Genomic DNA, 19,749 nt, shown 5'->3' with positions numbered 1-19,749 from the left:
TTAAAAACATGACGTTATTTTTACATAAACAAATTTGCTCCGTCTTCTCGTTTGCTTGCAACCCGGAAGTTATTAGAATGATTTTAGGGGCGCGAAACCAGAGAGGAAAAAACTTTACTGTTGTCGCCTTTTGGGACTGCTGGATCACCTAAATGTTTTAAGAAGTTAGTCGTTGTGGTGTCTGATGCTTTTTGTTCGTCATGTGTGAAAAAATCAAGAAGGTAAAGTCTTTATAACACGACCATACAAGTTAATTAAGTCATAAGTTAATGCCGTTGGTTCTTGTTTACATCTTGCTTGATGTCGCTCCTCAGGTGAACAGCTGGCTCAGCTCAGTGTTTGGAGATCAGCCGGTCCCACACTTTGAGGTCAACACAAGGACAGTGGACATCCTGTACCAGCTGGCTCAGTCCAGTGAAGACCGCTGCAGTGACACAGCTGTCCTCACAGAGGACCTCAAACAGAAAGCCTCCGAGTATCAGGCTGAAGGTGGGACACTGACAGACAGGAGAGGAGCGAAGTGAACTTAACACTGTCAATTTTTATGCAAAGTGTCTGTTATTTAACCCTTTGAAACCTGGAGCAACATCACTTCTTTCTGCTGCGTTCAGCAAGTATTTAGACCTTTGAACCCTGAACAAAAAAGGGGGAAAAAAGCTATGAGCACCTTGGTTAGAAATGTTACACAAATTGCAAGAAATTAATAGGTTCAAAAATAATAAATTAAAATAAAGTTCGGTAAAATGCCAAAGGAAACAAAAAAAGCTCGGGAAAAACTATATTTATAATTATCCTCTTACATATTTAAAATTGTGTTACAGAGTTATAATATGTTTTAAGCACTTTGCCTTCTCCCCATGTTTTTGCAAGAAATTAAACCAATTTGCTCCAGTTTCAAAGGGTTAATGAGTACGACTAAGTGATGGGCAAAAGATCCAACTTGTTACAGATCTTTAATGGGCTGATTCTGTTTTTACATGATCCACTTCACTGTACCCAGCTGTGTCAAATGTAAGACAGCCCATCAGCTCATACCACAAAGTCTTCACAGAACTTTAGCACAACTTGACTGTGTTTCCTCCGTCTAGGTGCTCACCTCCGTGATGTTCTCCTGCAAGCTGTTGGTCTGTCCTGTGCAAGCTTGTCAAAGCCTGCCTCTGACTACTTGTCTGCTTTGGTGGACACTGCCATGGTGCTTGGAGTCAGAGACACGTCACTGGGCAGGTACACCGTCGCTGCACTCTTGTGGTCTATTCTAAGATAAGATAATCCTTTTTTAGTTTGGAAATTTGCATTGCTGCAGCAGAGATGTGTGTACAATATAAGCAAGCAACAAGAGCAATATAAATAGTGAAAGAACAAGGTGAAAACTCAACAGTTAAAAAATATTTTCATCAATGGCACATGGAAGATAGTTACACTTGTGAGAAATTGCACTTTAAGTTTGTTGTTTTTCTATTGTTTCTCATCAGTATTGTTCTTGATGGAAAGTTAGCATTAAAGGATTTCACATTAACAGCTTTATGTCTCGCCTAGCTTCATGCCAGCGGTGAACAACCTCACCAACGAACTCCTGGAGGCAGAAAAGTCAAACAGGAGACTTGAGAGGGAACTGCGGGCCGTCAGAAAGAGACTCGGTGCCACTCTGGTGCTGCGGAGCAACTTACAAGAGTAAGAACATGGATGTCGAGGATGACTTTAGCATGTTGACCGTGGCCTTGCTTTGTAGCAAGTAAAAACTAAAAACTACTTCTTCATGTAGGCACTTGCTAAAATCCAGTCACAGCAGACATACAGCATTTGTTGCCACATACTTTACTATATCTGTAACTTGTCTTTAGGGATATCAACAAAACAGTCAAAACTCAAGCAGTGGAGAGTGCTAAAGCAGAAGAACGACTGCTCAACATGGATTTTGTGACTGCAAAGGCTAAAGAGCTCAGCAGCAGACGGGAGAGGGCAGAGGTACGTCACGGCATTAGACCTGTTTATGTGTAATAACTGTATAATGCAAGTTATGTTGTGCATTGCAACATTAAATTTATGCCGCTGTTAAAAATGATAATGCCCAGATATTTAGAGTGCTTCTTCTACACTTCAGCCTGTTTTGTTTCACGTAATCATATCCGAGTGGGAGGTTTTGCTCTGGATGAGAAAATTAAGAAAAATTGTACTAATGACAACTTGTTATGCAGCCCAAAGAGGCATTGATTATTGGTGTCTTCAGCCACCAGGATGAGAAAATTGCAATCAACACATGCCAAAAAAAAAAAAAATCAAATAGCCAACGGCATAAAAATACTCAATTAGAAGGGTGAACGATGGAGAGGGTAGTCTTAAGAGAGTCTACTAGAAAACACTCTAGCAATAGGAAAGAAGACAAACTTAAGGGTTTGATGATGAACATGCTATGCAGATTTATCGTTCATTGCTCAATGATGTTGCCACAGAAAAAAAATGCCAAAGATGCCGAAATTGCTCTCTGAAAAACAGCAAATAACCTCCTGGTGAGCCGTGGTTCTTTCCTCTGTGGGGTTACACATTTTATTTTGTTAAAAAAGACAGAGTGTAGTTTGACCCGGATATAATTTGGGCATCAAGTTACTAGAGCAACAAGATGATGCTGCAGACAGTCCAACAGTTATTGCCACTGGTATCATTGTCAGGAGAGAGCAGATACACTAATATCACCGTCAGCAGTTGGACACAGCTTCATGGGACTCGGCTGAATGTTTAATTCTCTTCTGTCAATCCTGCAGGCTCAACTTGTATCCAGGAACATGGACAAGTCCATCACACACCAAGCTGTTGTGCAGCTTTCTGAGGTAATTTTAGTTGTTACAGGTACAAGTTAAGCAGCATGAAAATGCAAACTTATTTAAAACTTCATTTAATATCCCTGTAAATAATCTTTTTTAATAATTTAGTAACAAATTTGACCTTTTATATTCTACTCTAATTGTACATCGGCATCCTTGATTATGTTTTTGTATTGTATTGCTCTGTAAAGCACTTTGAATTGCCCTGTTGTATGAAATGTGCTGTACAGTTAAAGCTGCCCTGCCTGCCGAATGAAAATACAACGCTTTGGTTCACTTTTAGGGTTAAAATGTGTCGTCTTATCTTTCTCTCTGTAGGAAACCACAGCGCTGAAACAAGAAATAATCCCCCTGAAAAAGAAACTGGAGCCTTACATGGATTTAAGCCCAGTGAGTTTGTTTTCAGTTTAACCACTAACAGTCCAACATCCAACAGCACTTTCACATCATGCTATATATTTTTATCATGGCATTTTTTGGGGAGAAAATCTATATTTAGACCTAATTATACCAACTTGACAGATATTTCAAAACAGCTTTATGTTTGTGTATTCGACTTCATGAAATGTTTTTTTTTTCCTTCTAAACCACAACAGAGCCCTTCTCTCGCTCAAGTGAAAATAGAAGAAGCAAAAAGAGAATTGGTGAGTATCGTAATACTTGGTTAGGTGATGGTTGATATGTGGTTGCTTACTTGTTTTTCTTTTATTTTTAATGTCATTGTGTTTCCTCAATTCCAGGCTGCACTTGATTCACAGTTTGAGATGAATATGGATTTCAAGTGAAGATGTTTATAAAGTTAAAATCTGTCCCATTTTGAGCTGTAAATTCTTTGTGTTTGGAAAAATAAACTAATTGTTTCTCTGTCTTTGGGAATCTTTGTATTGTGTTGCGACAGCCAACTCCTTATTTCAAAATAACTGTCTCCCTCTGTTGAATGTTGTAAAGTAAATAAAGCAACCTCCTGAGACTAGAATTGTGTGTTCCTCCGCAGCTGATTTCTTTGAAAGATTTGTGCTTTCAAAGAAATCAACTGAAAATATTTTGATATGCGAGTGATCCAAGCCATCGTTAAGGAAAAAATGTAAATCTTTCCTTTGGATGGACCTGTTTGGTTTATCTCCCCGTCTTCCTGTTTGTTACAAAACATCATTAACACTAATCAAATGTTTTGTCTTGATTTTGGAGTCACTCCTATCTAATCGAGTAGTTGTGTTCCCAATTTGAACAAGTTTCAACAGCATGTCGTGAGAAATTTTCTTTGATCAAAGTCTCTCTGATAATGGCATATTGATTATCCATTATCTGTCTGCCCAAACACAACGAGGTTTAGGGTTTTTTTGTTTTTTCGAGTGGCCTTAGTTGTCAGCAGTAATTATTTATTTAGTTAACACAATATGTTTTTGCTTGTCTTTATGGCAACTCTTATTTTTTTTTTCAAAAAGCAACAAAATAAACACTAATAGTTGTATTGTGTTACATATTTTATCCTTATGTAATCTCTACCATATTGTAAAGAAGTTTATGTCATCAACAAGAATTGCTGACATGAGTCAGCATCATGATGGGACAAAAATTATGTTTTTCTATTTCTCCTTTCTATAGGTTTACATATTTCATTTTTTTTTCACCATAGCTTAAGGCATTAATGGAATCATGTTATGGGCGCTGCATTTACTGTATATTTGTTATCCCCTTGTCTTAAAAAACTTAAAGTGCAAGAAACTTCTTAACTTCAACAACAAAATTCCTCAGGCTTTAGAGGGATAACAGCACATGAAAGGGGGCTTGCAGCCACTCCCTTGGTGCCTAAAGCTAATGTACAGAGAATGGAACCACTCCTATGCAACTTTGTATGCAAAATATCACCTCTCAGTTCCTCCCCCTGCCACTCTTCCCCCCGTGGAGCCGAGCGTGGAGACCCCAACGTCTCTGTCAGTCTGACTGTTGTAGTTCTACGCTGCAGTCTGACATGTAGATTGACTGGTTACCATGGAGTGGGTCATGGATGTGGGCTGGGGAGCCATTTACCCAGTAGGCCCCCTGCTTTATTCAAAGGCACCACGGTTAGGGCATCGACAGTTTATGAAAAGAAACAGAATCAAAATATCATTCACTGAAGTCAGCTTGGGACACACAGACCCACAGAGAGCATCATTAATGCTGTAATGTCTATTTTTGTTCACTACCACTATCTTGGCCTCTATTTCTGGAGTTGCTTTCTTGAATAAAAGATTTGCCAAAAATGCTGTGCCAGTGCTTTCTTTGTCTTCTGAGTATATGTTGAGTATCTCTTCCACTCTACACTAATACAAATGTGTGGCAGATACTATGCAGTGTGACAGACAGATATAGACAGATGTAGCTACGTAGAAAGATATAGCAGAAATAGATGCATATAAAGAGATGCACAGATAGATAAAGAGAGAGACATGGATACATTAAGATATATAGATACATATACACATACATAGAGATAAACAAGTATATTAATAGCTGTAGATATTTATAATTATATATAGAGAGAGAGACCGATATAGACAGATTGCTATGATATTAATAAATTCTATTATGTTAGAGATATATATATATACACACACACATATATATATATATATATATATAAAGAGAGACAGATAAACACAGATTGCTATAGATATTTATATGTTATAGAAAGAGATCGATGATACAGATGATATAGGATAGATATAGATATTTATAATCATATAGATAGATAGATAGATAGATGGATAGCACATATTAAAAACAAACCCATAACATAAAAATAATAATGAAAATAGATGTCCACAGAGGGGGAAAACGCACCTAAGGACTTATTGATGACATCTAACTAAATAATAGAAAGAAATCCAAATCGTTAAAAGTGTGTAGAGGTTAAGACATAAAAACTACATAACATACAAAGTTGTAGTTTCTAGTGGAGAAGACACGCACAGGAGAAACCTCACAGAATGGAAGCGTTTTGCCATAATCCAAAAAGTAAACATGTGCCTCATGGCGGAGAAAAAAATAAAAGGTGGTGCCAGTGCGTCATACCATTGAGTGTGTCGCCCCTCTTCCCTTTTAAAATAGTTTTATCTGCCACGCCCACTCCATAATTCCCACTCAGCTGTTACTGTAAGTCGATTTCAGTTTCCACATGCATCTATTCACAAATCTGCGGCGTTGAACGGCAGCAAAGTCACCACGCGGCGGATTGATCACCTCGTCTGTCAGTTTGGAGCAACTTGTTGCGCAGCTGCTATTTCTAAGCTCCTCTGTGGTCCAGTGCTGCGGGGGGACAGGAGCTGCTCTTACTCAGCAGCACACAGGCGCACAGGCGCTGCTCTGTTTTGAGCTTCATCGGTGATTTTTCCTGTGAGGAAAGAGGAATGGATAAAGCGGTGGCTTTAAGAACAAGGCTATAAGAAGATGAAGCTTTGGTGTGGATTTTCATAAAGTCCTGTAGCCTGCAGTGAATTTTCCAGTCTCTTTAATATGATCTCAGAGACAGGTGATGCGAGTCATGAGCTGGACGCGTCCTTGCCACGGACTAGACTGGAGCCACAGCTTCCTCTACCTGACTTTACTCCTGTGGAGCAGGCGTGTGAGTGGACTGGCTGACTTCTCAAGTAAGATGGTGATGGTGATGATGATGATGATGATGATGTGGTGGTGCATTGGGAGAAGGAGAGGGGTAAATCATTATGGTTGAATATCAGAGAAAGTGTTGCTACTTTATATATATTTCATATGGGTCTTTTCTAAATGGTGTGATAATCATGGGCGGATAATGAGACAAGGGGCCCCTGGGCTCAGATATGCAAAAGGCCCCACCACCTCTCATACATAGGAGGAAGACACACAGACTTTGTGGTGCCTCTTTTACTTTATTGTATTTTGTTTTATTTTAATTTTTTTTGCATTAGTAGTGTTTATTCCATCTTACATGACCCTTAATCAAAAAATATAAAATGCAAGTCTCCTTCAAAAGTGATGCAAGACACACTGTAAGGTTTGTGCAAGAATTGAAATGCCTTTGTTGTACATGGCGTTAAAGATTAAAATGACCAGCGCGTTGTGACTCACAGGTCTCCATCAGGGTCAGTTTCTGCAGCAGACATGCAATGAGCCCCTCACAAGATGGAATAAAATACATGTCCTATTTTGTGTTTTGTCTCTGTAGTTATAGTCCAAACTGTCCATCTAATTTATTTCAATCACTTCTTAGTCTTGCAAGGAAGAATAGATTACTGAACTGGCCTACCTGGCATAGTCCCAAGGGCCCAAAGTGTCAGGGGGGCCCCTGGCCCTCTCATGCAAAATGTGACTTAAATTAACACACACTGACTACATAATGACTACAAGGAAAAGTAAAAAGACCACAAAGATGTTTAAAGGAGCTGCAAAGACATGCAACACAACCACAGAATCGGCGAAACAACGACAAATTGGCACAAAAACAACCAAAAAAACACAAAATAACCTCAAAGAGATATAAGTGGCCTCTACGAAGACACACAAAACCACAAAAAAGAAAGCTAATGATGACAAAGACAATCAAAAAAAAAACAAAACAAAAGAAGTCTGTGTGTCTTGCTAATGTGGGAGGTGGGACTTTTGCGCATCTCTTACCTGGGGCAAATGCTTGTACGGCTCCCTATAAATAAGACAAATAATGTAAACACCCCAAGACTGAATCAGAAGTAACTTAATCGCATCTACTTGACACCACGCAACAAAGGTGGGTCGTATTGGGTTGAAAGCCAGTTGGCGGAGTTTGGCACCAAGGAAAGAGATCTGGCAGTCAGTAGTTTGAGGGGTGAGTTTTCAAAGCAACATGAGACAACCAAGGGAGCTCCAAAGAGGCCAAAAAAAAAAAGAAAGATCCGAAACCACAGATTAAAAAAAATATTAACAAACAAAACAGTTTTTCAGTGGTATTAAGTTGCCTCAAAGTTAAAATCCATTTTCAATCAAGTTTATTAGTTGTTGTGTCTATCTCCACCACTGTAACGAATAGTGGATTTAGTGGTGCCCCTGGGGGCACTTCCTCCCTTTATAAGGTTCTTGTGGTTGTCTGTCCTTAAAATGATTAAGTGGATTTAAAGGAATACTCCAGCGATTTTGAATTGCACTTCTGAAAAATTTCGGGGCTCACAAGAGACAGAGTAAACACTAAGAATGGTGAAAATGGACAAACTTTACGCTCTGTGGGCCAAGCTCCAAACATATAACATCCTACATTTCCTATAACTCAATACCATATTTTAAACCCCAAATCTCCAGTCTGTCATGCAGGCTTTCCATTAAAATTTTAAATTCTAACACTCAATCTAAGTTAACCCTGATGGCATCATAGAGTTATTTTCCCCTAATTTTTAAAATGCTCCCTCCAGAGCCACAGAGTGCATTAAACCATTATGTCTACAGGTTAAGCATACTCCCCATGACCAGTAAACTGAGCTTCATGTGTAAACATTTGTGTCCCTTTAATGCATCTTGATGTTTCCATGTGTAGTGCAGCCTAACCACTTCCTTCTGTGTGACAGACTACCTGTCCAGGATCATCACCAGCCACTCTGCTCAGGCATGTGACGGACAGCCTCTGCGTCTCCACTGTCCACGCCACTCCACCATCTCCATCCAGTCTGCCTTCTACGGGAATGGTGATGCACGTCTGTGCAGCGCAGACCTAGACCCTTCGCTCAGAGCCGGCAACCACAGCTGTTCAGCTTTTACTGCTCTACAGGTGCATTTTATGTGTGAGATATGCAGCACTTTCAGTCTTATTGGGCCACTTGTGTAAAGGAGAGTTTTAGGTGATTTATTGGAGATGCTTTCTTTTCATGTGTTTTTTTTTTTTTTTTTTTGCTGATGACTGCTGTTTTTATTTATTTTATTTTATTTTTATTGTTAGCCAGAAGATTTTCAAAAACACAAAAAACTTTACTTGTTTATTTCTATTATTAGTACTATTGTTTCTGTTTACTGCTAATATTCTTTGAATTGTATTTACTCTTATTGAAAGGGTTGTTTTTGTTTGTAATTGGTTCTCTCTTGATTATTTCTACTTATTTTGTCTGGCCTTAGTTTTGCATTATTGTTAGGCTCTTATAACTATGTTGCCTCTGCAAGAAACCCTTCTTGCTTCTGCTTTGTCTTGTTTGTCTGCACTTTCTAAACTCTGTTTTTAAAGGTGCTATATAAATAAAGTTATTATTATTATTATTATTATTATAAATCATTTTAATAAATCACAAAATGCTTAAAAGGTAATACATAAATCAAATCTACCTATGGGTACAAATAAAGTCACCTGACCTAACCTAAATAAACAAGCCAAGAAACTAGTTTGCAGGTAAATAAGTGAAAGCATACTAGAATGACTGCTGTTTAATTGTTATATTTATAAAGGTTTAACCTCTGTGCTCCATTTGTCAGCCAGTTAGTGCGTCATTCTGCTGTAAATGCTGACTGTCGGTGATGTTTGCTGTGCAGAAGCTGCTGTCAGAGTGTCAGAGCCACAGAGACTGCCAGCTGCCTGTCAACCACCTGCTGTTTGGGAAGGACCCCTGCCCTGGCACTACCAAATACCTCCACGTGGACTACAAGTGTAAACCAAGTGAGTCCAGCAGCTCTATTCCCATTTGTCTCTACCTTTTTTTTATTTTCCCACTCAATTCATCGTCCTGGTTTCAGCATCGGTTTCTCACACACATTTACAGGTGGAATACCCTGAAAAAGCTTCACAGCTACACACAAAAATCTCCTCCCCTTTTCCCCAGTCCTAACCCCTCAGTTTCCCATTGCAATCACCTCTTCATCCTTATTGTTTTTTTTTCGCCTCGCTCAGCTGAACACAAAAGACATGTGGTGTGTGAGGGGGAGACGATGACCCTGCGCTGTAAGCCCCCCAAGCTTCTGAACATCTATGCAGCTGTCTATGGGAGAAGTCTGGGCCAGACCGACATCTGCCCCTCACACCTGACGAGACCACCCCCATTTGGTAAGTCAACTGGATATTCAGTCTCAGTCTTAGTCTAATATTCCTCTGATAAGGCAAGGAGTAAAACCAAAAATATAATGTCTTGCAAAATGCCCAACAGGTTATCAACTGTAAGTCACAGGTTTCACTAGTCTGACAGACAATATATAGCATTTTAATTGACTTTAATATTTTTTTTTATTATTTTTGAAACCTTAGAATTATTACTGTAAACAAACAACACCATGGCTTTTTAATTAGCAGCACTATTTGGTGACTTTTTTTGCAGTGCTGATGATGTTTCATTAAATCAGATTATGCAGGAAATGTGTTTACGTGGTTATAAACAAAGTGGCTGTTTTCACTGTAACACCGTATTTACTTATATTTACTTATAAAATGCACTATAATAATGTTATTAGAGTGTTGGAATTTTCTGAGTGTGTTAATGTATCCACTAAGTAGTGTCTACTAAAATAAGTATTGTATACGGCTCATTTAGACCTCATAGAACGAAAAATCACAGGTGTTAACAATGACTCTGTAATATCCAAGTTTCCCAGTTAAAGATAAGTTGTGTAAAAGATAAGATGGTTCTAGTCTTTTTTCCACATTGCCAGTGGTCCCAAAAGTGTACAAAGTGTCAGGGCCCCCCCTGGGCTCCTCATGCAAAATGTCACTTAAATTAACATGCACTGGCAACATAATGACCACAAAGAGGCAAAAGGACCACAAAGATTTTTAAAGGAACTGCGAAGAGACACAACACAACCACAAAATGGGCAAAACAAGCACAAAGAGACACAAAACGGCCAAAAAAGACAGAGATAATGACGACAAAAACATGCAAAACAACATTAAACCATTGTTGACATATTATGCAGAAACTTGGCAGACAAAAGTAAATGTTTGGATGATGGTAAACATATTATTAGTATATTTTAATACGTATTTAGGTTATCACCGTTGCTGTCCACATAAAGGTGACCCAGATGAGTTAAAAAAGCTATTTATTAGTATAAGTCAGGTAAAGCAATGCTTTATTAAATTTAAGGGATGTACTGGTGCAGCAAGAAGGCTGGACAAAATCACTTTGTAATATAAAGCTTCAACAATAAAATGCAATATATTTTCTTTGTAACGTCCATGTTATTTCCACATTACAAATTAAAGCTCAAAAACTCACCAAAGTCGAAGGAACAGCCTCTGAACTCAGGATGGGACCATCTAAGAGGCATGTGAATGCAGCGTTAGACTTCATGGCAGGAAAATCCCAGGTGTTACCAATCACATTAACGACGGCTCTGTCAAGTGTCCCAGTGTGACTGTGAGCCAGCATGCACCAGGACTCTGAAACCAAAGCAGAGAAATGGAATTTAGTCATCATTACTTTTATTAACTGCATCTGTACTTTTCCTACCTTGACATGCCAAGTTGTCTTCTGTGAAAGAGGCAGATGGTGACACGAATAACTGTCCTATGGAACAGTTGTTAACAAAACTCAGAAATTAGCTTTACAAAACAAAGAAAAGGTTATTTATGTGAAATGTGGCCTACATTAAGAGGAAACACAGGCAAAAATATACAGTGGGCTACTTTCCACAGCATATTTTGATATCATATAGTAGGAAATCTCACAGATCTCACTAATAACATCAGTAATGGTTGCATTTCATTTGGGTTTTCCCCCAACCATTGTTAACATTATTGTGTACACCTGTGCTTTTTCTGATAAATCAATGTCAGTTTTTAAAAAGGTCTTTAGGAAGGGTGTCAGATACAGACTGGATTCTACTGTCATTTGTTAATTCTACCAAATTACACATATTTGACAATAACTTGACATACAGTAATGCTTTCAAGTGCCTTCTTTATCATCGAATGCTTTAGAATATGCAAAAATGAGTTAAGCATTTGCTTACATGGCTGCCAAAATAAGTGCTTTCATTGTAGTTAACCCTTTGAAACCTGAGCAAATTGACTTGATTTCTTTTTAAAAAATGGGAAAAGTGTGACAAGCAACTAAACAAGAATTGGCCCAAAAATTAGTATGAAATTTGTAAAAAGTCACAAGAAAATTACTTAAAAATAAGCAAAAAGAAAGAAAGAAAGAAAGAAAGAAAGAAAGAAAGAAAGAAAGAAAGAAAGAAAGAAAGAAAGAAAGAAAGAAAGAAAGAAAAAGGAATTTTCCTTTAAAAATATTTTCTCTTTTTTAAATTCTAATTAATTACAATTGGAAATATAGTTTTCTGGACATTTCTTGCCAAGTTGTCTTACTTTTTTTTCTGTGTCTCTGACAGAAATCAAACCAATTTTCCCAGGCAGAGGTTTAAATGCTAGTTTAAGTCGTCTGATACAGCACAAGAAAACTCTTGTCAGGTTAAACTACATCCAAACGCCTGTAAAACATTAAATCAGTGGTTATTGCAACTGAAGTACATGTCAGTGAGCTTTTTCCTGAAGTTCAGTGAGCATTACACACACACAAACTTCTTATCATCTTCAGTCTTATTCAAAGCCTTGCTCTCTGGGTTTCTCTTTGCTGTTCCGTACAGATTGTCTGAACCACGAGGCCGTACACTTGGTGTCCAAATCCTGCTACAGCAAACAGAAGTGTGCTGTTGCTGTCAGCAACCAGACCTTTAGGGACCCCTGCTTTCCAGGAACCAGGAAGTACCTCAGTGTGGTCTATTCTTGTGGTAAGACTCTCTCTGCTTCCTCGTTCACAAGATACAATTACTAGCCTGTTGATAAATGAGAGGTTTTAAAATAGAAACAAGCTCACGTGATAATATTCTATAGATAGGTCGCGTCATGTCTGGCTTTGTTTTTGCCTTATTCATTATGTGAATTTGTGAGTGAACATGTAGTTTCTTATTGCGGATTCTTATCTGCTTATCAGCTGTTCTCGTGATATCACACCCAACAACACGGTAGCAGGAAATAATAGACTGTAAGCTCAGATTTGTGGGTTGAGGCAGGCATCCTGGTAAACTTCCTGCGATTGGCACAAATGCCAGTGAGGTCATGCAGCAACATTGTTCATGCATCAAAGTTTGGAAGTTTGACTTCAGCCTGATGTTGAAAGATTTCTTCTGACTGACTCTGTTGGCTTCAGAAAGCACAAAACAATGTGTGTTAACCTTGCAGACCAGTTATCAGCACAGTTGGACAGAATAATGTATTATATTCATAATTTGAGAGTCTAACTCTATTGTGGGCCCAGTTTATGCAGAAGTTTGGGTGTTGGAAAGTGTTGTGATGAGGAATGGTCTGCTTCAGAATCACCAATACACAGTCACCAATTCTGTATTAATTTGTCAACAGCAATATAAAGACTCCTCTGTGTTTCTTCTAGTAGTACCGAAAACTTTATTAAGAGAGGCAGACCCTTCCATGTTCACCTCCACCTCATCTCCTGCTGTGGATACAGAAAAAGGTAACTGCATCATGCCATCTGTTACACATCCAGGTTTTCTTTGCCATTTAAGCTGACATCATAATTATGATTATTTACAACAGCTCCTCCTGCAGATCTGGAGCAGCCTTTCCCCAAAGGGTCAAGAAGACCAGACAACTCAGGAGCGATGATGAGCAACTCTCTCCTGACTTACGCCTACATTAAAGGTACTTATTATTTTGCCGCTGTCAGGCTCGGATTGTTATTATAAGTGTCTGAAAACATTATGGAAAGGATCTCCACAGAAACATTATGGTTAAAGAGTAAGATCCTTTTGTTTAACCAGAAAAAAAGCTAAAAAATCTCACCAGACTCCATTCCTCAGGACTGTCCCCATCCCTTAAATAGTGCATTTCAGCTTCTTCATTCTGGCTGGAGTGGGTGTGTGTATGTGAAGGCACTTTGTCATGACATTTATAGGAGTGCCTCTTATGCTGTTGTTATATTTTGATACTTAATTGCTAGATGATACTTGTTTTTATATATTTTGTTTTAATGTCTTTTGAATTTGTATTGTTGTCTTGTTTTTGATTACTAAATTTCCTGTCTAACTTTATTTAGTAAAGGGTTAATGAAGGGTGTATTTCAACCAAACTGGAGTTGATTAATGTCAGCAGTGGAAAGAATCTAATCCATGTTTTAGAAATTTTTCCTTTATTTCCCTCACAGAGCATCCAGAAATGGCAGCGCTGCTGTTCACCTCCAGCGTGTGTATTGGCCTGCTGCTCACACTGCTGGCTGTGTCAGTCCCGGTGACCTGCAGAGGGCACGGGCTCAAAGATCACAGACTCACACCCAAGTCTCGAAGCCAGGCTGTTAACCTGGAGGAGGATGATGACGACGATGATGAGGAAGAAGAAGATGATGAGGAACAGGGAACATACAGCTCTCTAATCTCAGCCGCAGACAGGAAGGCGATACATGACTGGGAGGAAGTGACTTATGTGAGCGAGGCAGCTGAGCGGGCGGAGAGGATCGAGCGCAGGGATATGATCATACAGGAGATACGGATGAATGCCTATCTGAACGGCAGCTCATGTTAACTACACTCTGACTTAATGGATGCTTTTCACACCTTTTTTCAGGATCCTCTGCAGCAGCTCCCAGCCTTTGATTATTAACAAGAGACTTTTTTTTACATTGTAAAGCAGTTTGTTGTGTGTTTTGCCATTTTCTGCAGGTCAGTTTGTGAAGAATGTAATGTCTGGGTGAAACTCCAACAGCAGTTAAAGGGTTAACAGGGTTTAATGATTTAAAATGGGTGGTCACATAAATTCTGTATTTGTTTAAATGTTGTATTTTTTCACATCCACCACCGAATGAAGCTCGGACTTTGGGTTGAAATACAGTACCACAAAAAGGGTAAAATCACTGGTCTTGAAGGAAGTCACACAGCTGCCGTTTAAAATTTAAGTTAACTCAGTTTTATTTCTATATCACAAATCTGCCTTTACAATGTGTACAGTATATGGGAAAACTCCCCAAAATACCTCTTCAATGGGGAGAAAAAAACAAAAGAAGTTGTTATTTAGAGACCCTGTATCAAGATGTGGTTCATTATGTAAAGGTTCAACCACAGTATCCAGGCGACAAACAGGGGCTAATGCAGTTTTTAACAGTGCCTGCTGCTACAGTGAGTTGCTGTTAAAGTTGACCAACCAATGCAGTCAGTGGTGTATATATTTGCCCCAACATCACAAGGACAGGCTGGTGTTGCTTTAAATTTAGTAAGAAAGTGATCTGACATTGCATAATAGAGACAGTAAGAGGATAAAGGTGGTCTGTGGAGTGCCACAAGATGGAATAATAGGAGTGTGTTGATCTGGAACCAGCAATTCATAGATGATGGAAAAGGTTTTCATGTAAAATTAACTGAATTCAGTATCAAGCTTTAAGGTCAAATTGACAATAGACTAACAGATTAAGGCAACAGCCCTACCTTAGTTAGTAATTTGAGCAACACATCCATTGGTGTAGTCATATGGGGAAGCTTTGTGCAATGGTTTAAACCACCTTGTAAGACTTTTTAATTCATGGGCCACATACAGCTGTTACACCCCAAAGTGGCCCTATGGGGCGAACAACACTCCATCTCTGACCCAAATAACCACATAAGACACCTTATAAAAGATTAAATCCATGCAAACAAGACAATAATAATTCCAGGCAGAGAGGCATCAACAACACCAGAAGCCTCTCTCCTCTGCTGCAGGAACAGGAGCTTTTAAGCAGCTTCTTCCCAGGCCAGGTGCACCTCACTGAGCAATGCACTTCGTTTGGTGATGCAGCACACCTGGGCAGAGCTGCAGGAGAAAAAAAAGGGACAACACCACACAACACACATACAGCAGTGACAACAGCGCAAATTGATCTCAGGTGATCCGGACCAGTAAAATCATTGCATAACAACCTATAAATAACAGCACCTTCAATCTTTTCCCTTTCTGTTGAGCAGCAATTAGATTACATTGATTAGAAGAAGACGCTTTATAATATTTGTAGAAAATGTTAGAGGTCTGCAGAAGCAACTATGTGGAGGTACAATTGTGGTTACCTTAAATATTTTAGTTTCAACATCTAAGGTAATCTAAGGCGCTGTTCTGTATGGACTAATCCTTTAGGGGACAAATAGCAGCTTTATCAGTGACACTGACAATATTACTACAAAGCAAAGAACATTTCAGGGACAGTGATCTGCCATAATACCTTCAGTTTTTCTAGAGGGACCACGATACACAGTTGTTCCCAACTCCCTCTGGGTTTTAACTCAAGAATGAAGCCTTTTCATCACGGTCATATCTGAGGCTTAATAAGAGTCAAGTGTTGCTTTCCTTAACAAAAATAGCTGCAGTAAAGTGTTTTCCTAACCATATTACTTCATTAGTGGTTGTTGTAGTTACCATCTGTTCACACTGTAGATCCAGAATACACTGCTCCTTGAAATGCTCCTCTCTGAATCACTGCATCAGCTCTGTCAGCACGTACAAACAGTTCAACCTTTCAGTGAACGAAACACTCTGAACTCTACAGCTTCCTTGTCCGTGCTTGGACAAGAGCTGGAACGATCATCTAGTATGTGGCAACTTCCTGCCTCAGAGCAGCTCCGACTCGCAGAGGTGTGTGTGTGTGTGCGTGTGTGTGTGTCAGTGACGGGAGACAAAGAGAGGAAAGGTGTTGCATCCTTGTCCCTGCAATCCAAGGGTTGTAAAACTTTTCCAGTTGATTCACTACCTCTTAATATTGTTGAATGTCAACCCAGAAAAACTGCTCTATTTGATTTTTTTCCCCACACAATAACGACAGAAAGTACATTTACATTGAGCTTTAATTTTTTTCACAGCATCAATTTAATTATAACTTTACAACAGGGTGAAAACAACTGGTAAATGAACACAGGCATCAGATTTAACTTCAAATAAACAGGTTTATCTAACATCAGCCTCCACGTGACATCATTTCTTGTTCTGTCTTACAATTTCTCCATCTGTCTTCTTCATGTTTCAGTCCAGTGACTACTTCGAGGCATATGAACTTATCTGTTGTGTACAATTCTTGCTGGAAGAACTCAAATAACACAGCAAATAAACTGGTTTCAGTATTGTGATATTAAGGCATCTCGGTCAGTTGCATATAGAGCTGTAAAGGAGCAGGTGAGAGCAGCAGCTCCAAGGTGGGAATTTAAGCAGCAGTGGTCTTTACCGCGGTCCCCATTTGATGTTGGTGAGGCCTTGAAACTGTTTTTTCAGGGCCTGTCTGTCTGACCACTCCGAGTCCAGGTAGCTATCATCGTCTGCCTCCTCCAGTTTCTGCAAATGTTGACAAAGGTTAGAAAGGCACATAATGGGAACATGATTTCTAATGTAGACGCCTATTTGAAAGTTCCCGAGTGTTTTGTCTCCCTCACCTTGAGCTCCTCCTGCCTCCTGTAGTGATGCAGCATCATCTGTTTCTGCTGCTCATCTGTGATCAGAGGCTCTCTCGCTGGCGCCCCCTCTCCTCTCTAAAGGGAACAGCAACAAATGGATTCCAGTAGTTGTCAAAAACAAACACAAAACATAAAAGAACAAATACACTCTCTTCAGAGTGGCTGAAATGGCTCTCACCTTTTGGATCTTGACTACCAGCTTCGTCTTGTCATTTTTGCCGATGTAGTCCTGCAGTTTTTTCCCCCTCTGCATCTCTTTGGCAGCCCACCATAGCTGGCACTCGTCCTCTGTGATCACCTGCAGAGATGCCTGAGGTACAGACAGATGGAGAGGGCAGATAGAGAGGAATGAAGGAGTGTATGCCCTTGTTGTTGACTAAAACTAATTTCATAGCTGCCAAAAAAAACTGATTACCAACACAGGTTTAGCTGTTTACCTGTGTTCCTGATAGGTCTTCCCGGTCCTCAAACTCCATCCTGATAGGGTCATGAGGAGGAAGCCCCATGGGGTACACTATCATGACTGCACCCCTTAGCGGATCCAGGGCTTCCTTTATCATCTCCATGGTAACACAAACATTAGCTTGAACTTGTTTCTGAAAGATAATGAGAGAGACAGATTACATTGAAAGCTCTGACCCTAAGTGAACAAGATAAAGATTTCTTTTGTTGATACTCACTTTGGAGATCAGTGCCTTTGCCTCCTCCACTGTTTTCATCAACACCTCTTTCATTTTATCATTTGGAGCTGGTAGAAGGAAAAGAGGTGGATTGTAAGATTACCAAAAATCATTCCCCTGGACATTAAAATGAACCTCTTTAAAAAGCTGTTACAGCGGTATATGTCTATGTGATCAACAGTAGGGATGCACAATCAACTCGGGCAAGGAAATAAACTACTTACAATGATTAACATTGTTTAATTTTTGCACATCACACAAGGGATTCAATATCAGGGATATAGTAAGGGCTAATCTCTGTCCAGGTGTTTCACAGTTTGCAGATCAAAGCAACAAACATATGAAAGGGACCTGTGCCACGCGTTTAGAATTATTTTCTTGTTTAATTACACAGCCTACAGTCAAGAGTCTCACCGTGTCCATTCCTCCTTCCAATTTCATCCTTTCTAAACACTGGCCCTCCGCTGGGTACGCATTTGTCTTCCCATTCATCCTTCAGTTTCAGCTCCACAATTTGCTCCTCTGTCAGCCCCTGCATGTTGGGTGGCAGCGTGATGCCATGGTCTGCCAGCTCTGGGATTTCTGAGGGCATATAAATAAACAAGCAAATCAATGAATCCTACTAGACTGACAGATCCTAGGGACTTGTTTATTTATCAGAGTAGGGTGGTGGCTGGTTTCTTTCTTTTTTTTTTTTTTTTGTATATCATTACCCTCCCCAGAGCTACAAATATTATTTCTTGAGCCTCCCTGAGTGACTGGAGGAAAAATATATAATAAATACAATAATAATATAATATATAATATATATACAAATATATAACAAATTGCATAAATACAGATTATGACTATTCAAATGTGAATAATAATAATATTCACGATAATCGGCAAAATGCCAAATATTGGCCCTGATAATTGGCTTGGCCTACAGTACAATAATACCATAATAATAACAATAATTAATACAATAATAACACATTCTTGTTACACCCTAATAAACGTGGATAATTACTTCTTTGTCTGTGCTTCATCAGTTAAACTAGGCTAGTGGTATGTTTCCAGCAATAAGTTTTCTCTGTTTAAATAGTAATAAAAGATGTGTGAGTGTGCACACTGACAGAATAATTCACAGGTGAAACAATCAACCACACTACAGACTAAGCAAACTAAAAACACGAAAAATGTGTCATTTTCACCTGAACATATTCTGTCCACTTTGAGTCTTGCGTTGTAAATGGCTGTGATCTGCTGGATCACCGCGTCCAGAGGCGCGTCCACAGCGGTGCTGAAGAGAAACTGGCTCTCGTCTCCACGCTTCACATGCAGCTGCACCATCCTCACAAATTAGCTCACCGAAGCTTTACCCGCTGAAAGACACGTTTTTGGGATTAGAGTGTAATGCGACTCTGCAGCTGAATAACAAATAGACGAAGATTTGTGCTCGTAAAAGCAATGCCGGGGTCTTTAGGGCAACAGTGTAACCATGGCAACTGTAGTGTGCGGACACTTCCTGAAAGCAGAAAGCTAAATACTTAGCTAACGTTGCTGTTTTACACCCAATGGCTCACCCTTTTCACGGGTAATTTCTCCACAGAGACTGAGAATGGTCACACTTACCTATGGAGTGAAACGACAGGCACAAGATGATGAGATTCAGCTCACACTTTGTTTACAACCGGTGACATTACGAGCTAACGTTAGCATCATGGATGTATCGTAGTAGTTAGCATGGACTCTAATCGAGAAGGTTCAGATTCTTCTTCGTGTGAACAATTAATGGCAGGTTAGAACAATGTAAGCAGTATTGCCGCCCTCTAATGGTATATAAAGGTATCACTGTGGCCAATAGGGAGCAAACATATGCGTGCAACTAGTCG

The 19,749-nt window shown here is 39.4% G+C and overlaps 3 protein-coding genes and 1 long non-coding RNA gene across 5 annotated transcripts; 2 read left to right on the top strand and 2 right to left on the bottom strand.

Moving 5' to 3' along the window:
• Positions 1 to 72: 72 nt before the first annotated feature.
• haus1 (HAUS augmin-like complex, subunit 1) lies at positions 73 to 3,687 on the top strand. Its single transcript, XM_042499846.2, has 9 exons — positions 73 to 221; positions 315 to 489; positions 1,089 to 1,224; positions 1,537 to 1,671; positions 1,842 to 1,965; positions 2,760 to 2,825; positions 3,138 to 3,209; positions 3,416 to 3,463; positions 3,560 to 3,687. The coding sequence occupies exons 1-9, from the start codon at positions 201 to 203 to the stop codon at positions 3,602 to 3,604; spliced, it is 822 nt and encodes a 273-aa protein (XP_042355780.1). The 5' UTR covers positions 73 to 200; the 3' UTR covers positions 3,605 to 3,687.
• On the bottom strand, positions 1,117 to 12,350 carry LOC148187292 (uncharacterized). The gene is made up of 3 exons (XR_015778903.1): positions 10,994 to 12,350; positions 5,877 to 6,195; positions 1,117 to 1,255 (listed from the first exon to the last, which is right to left on the bottom strand). It is a non-coding gene; the product is annotated as an uncharacterized LOC148187292 (long non-coding RNA).
• eva1c (eva-1 homolog C (C. elegans)) lies at positions 5,945 to 16,603 on the top strand. 2 transcript variants are annotated; one of them, XM_042499809.2, is made up of 8 exons: positions 5,945 to 6,451; positions 8,372 to 8,571; positions 9,321 to 9,444; positions 9,676 to 9,828; positions 12,363 to 12,506; positions 13,166 to 13,246; positions 13,330 to 13,434; positions 13,937 to 16,603. In XM_042499809.2, exons 1-8 carry the CDS (start codon positions 6,337 to 6,339, stop codon positions 14,308 to 14,310), a joined length of 1,296 nt encoding a protein of 431 aa, XP_042355743.2. In that variant the 5' UTR covers positions 5,945 to 6,336; the 3' UTR covers positions 14,311 to 16,603. The 2 variants fall into 2 exon arrangements, with proteins under 2 accessions (XP_042355743.2, XP_042355744.2); XM_042499810.2 differs by having other exon boundaries at positions 5,946 to 6,451; positions 13,169 to 13,246.
• cfap298 (cilia and flagella associated protein 298) lies at positions 16,575 to 19,647 on the bottom strand. The gene is made up of 8 exons (XM_042499812.2): positions 19,490 to 19,647; positions 19,069 to 19,239; positions 18,287 to 18,454; positions 17,873 to 17,940; positions 17,630 to 17,788; positions 17,371 to 17,502; positions 17,172 to 17,267; positions 16,575 to 17,073 (listed from the first exon to the last, which is right to left on the bottom strand). Exons 2-8 carry the CDS (start codon positions 19,205 to 19,207, stop codon positions 16,963 to 16,965), a joined length of 873 nt encoding a protein of 290 aa, XP_042355746.1. The 5' UTR covers positions 19,208 to 19,239; positions 19,490 to 19,647; the 3' UTR covers positions 16,575 to 16,962.
• Positions 19,648 to 19,749: the final 102 nt, after the last annotated feature.

The sequence above is a fragment of the Plectropomus leopardus genome, chromosome 15 (assembly GCF_026936395.1).
Source record: "Plectropomus leopardus strain MGB_pleo_1.0 chromosome 15, ASM2693639v1, whole genome shotgun sequence".
NCBI lineage: Eukaryota > Metazoa > Chordata > Actinopteri > Perciformes > Serranidae > Plectropomus > Plectropomus leopardus.
Note: the sequence above shows the minus strand (reverse complement) of the source record. Positions and strands in the feature narration are given on the sequence as shown.